At 36.8% G+C, this 1734-nt stretch overlaps 1 protein-coding gene across 1 annotated transcript in view; it reads right to left on the bottom strand.

Annotated features, from left to right (window-relative positions):
* CFAP61 (cilia and flagella associated protein 61) overlaps nt 1-543 on the bottom strand; it is a gene marked incomplete at both ends in the record, with an annotated part of 56812 nt that extends 56269 nt beyond the window's left edge. Inside the window, one exon of the mRNA XM_010195086.1 lies at nt 417-543. Within this exon, the coding sequence (XP_010193388.1) occupies nt 417-543 (127 nt within the window). The remainder of the gene's footprint in view (nt 1-416) is intronic.
* Nucleotides 544-1734: the final 1191 nt, after the last annotated feature.

Here is a 1734-nt window from a genome sequence, read left to right as displayed (position 1 = left end):
TCCCTACAGCTGTATGACTGGTAATGACAGTGTTTGGGTTTTTGTCTATGCAGCATTTTCCATCACACAACAAAAATGCAGATGTTCCCCACTGTCTGATGGACATGTCTGGCCACACTATGGGAAGGAGAAAGAGGCCTCCATCATGTGACAGAACACAAGTACTCGTTAATGACACAACTGGATGCGTATGCCAGAAAAAGCAACAATGCAGATCAGGCTGTGGGTGGTCAAGAAAATGCATCCACCCTGCTTCTGTTCCTGCATTTGAGGAGACTCCAAAGAAAAGGTAGCAGTGTGTGTGTGTATAGTGTATATATATACAGCACACTAGCTTAGAGTAATGTAATAAATTCTGGATGTATTTACCAGTATTTATCCATTCCCTTAAAAGTATATTTGCAACAAATACTCACTGAATCCCTGCAAGCCAGAATAAAGACCTTTAAGTCATTCAATATAATTTCATTTAAGCTGAGGGTTTTAAGGAGCATTTCGACACCAAGTATATCATCGGTTGTTGCCCTTCTTACATGAAATGACCTATAAAAAAAAGACAAAAAAGAGAGTAAAGGCTCACTCTGTGGCAAATTAAAGACAATTCCCATGCTTAAGACAACATGCCTTCCACAAGCACAGAACACGTCTTTTAGATGTTTAAACTGATTGCTATATGACTTGTTCCAAATGCATATGTTAACTTACTGTGTGGTAACAGAAAAGAATCACACATTTACTGAAGACAACTCAAGAATGTTGCTTTAACTGCTACCAAACACTCAGTCTTTATGCACCTACTGCCCAATCCCACAAAGCAATGACTAGCTGTAACCACTGATATCACTTCATCTTCATGGGAATAAGAGCCAGCAGAGAAAGGAGGCAAAAAAGAAATCTTTTAAAATGTAAGTAGAATCCATAACTGCACATTGACACACATGGGGGGGAGGGGGGGGGAGGAAAAAGAAAAAAACAGAGATAAATAAAAAGGAAGAGAGAAAAAATACTAACATTTGTGTTAGGCTTAAGTTCTTCAAATAGTAGTGCATGAGGATAAACTTACATGAATGAAATGTCTCTGATAAACATAAGATTGCCAATTAGTAATCACACAGCAGTGACACAGTATAAAAATATCTGTGCAATATATACCACCAGCAATGTGTTAGCTACAAACAGGAACATCGTGGAATTTATCTAGTTTACACATTTTGTTATAAAACATCTTCCCATTCACCGATTATGAAGCAAATTTACTTCACAGTGACAGTCTACAGTAGCTGAGGAACTGTCTCATGTTGTCTGTTAAAGGCATCAACCCTTCCTGGTTAAACAAGGCTCATATAATAAGGACTTACGGAGTACTCTTCAAGGAACTGAATTACAAGTCAATTTTCAAGAATTAAGGTCTTTCATTCACAGTTTAAAAACTTGCAATTTATTTAGTATTATTTCCATTTGTCTTGTTCTTGTTTTCAACTTAAACTTATATGTGCTATTCTTCTGCCTAAGTCATGGTCGCATCAAGATTGATTTTGTGGAACATTATTTTAATGAATAGCGCTAGTACCTTAAAAAAACCAGACCTATCAAATATCTGGTATGTTATGGGAAATTTCACAGCTCAATCTCATTGATCATTTTCAACTCAATTACTCTAGTGTTCAAAAGCATGCATTTGATTACTACATTAATGGGTAATGGACTGGGTCCAGTCCTGTTCAATCTCTTCAT

The sequence above is a fragment of the Mesitornis unicolor genome, unplaced genomic scaffold (genome assembly GCF_000695765.1).
Source record: "Mesitornis unicolor isolate BGI_N332 unplaced genomic scaffold, ASM69576v1 scaffold52891, whole genome shotgun sequence".
In the NCBI taxonomy this organism is placed as follows: domain Eukaryota; kingdom Metazoa; phylum Chordata; class Aves; order Mesitornithiformes; family Mesitornithidae; genus Mesitornis; species Mesitornis unicolor.
This window is presented reverse-complemented; position numbering and strand designations above follow the sequence as displayed.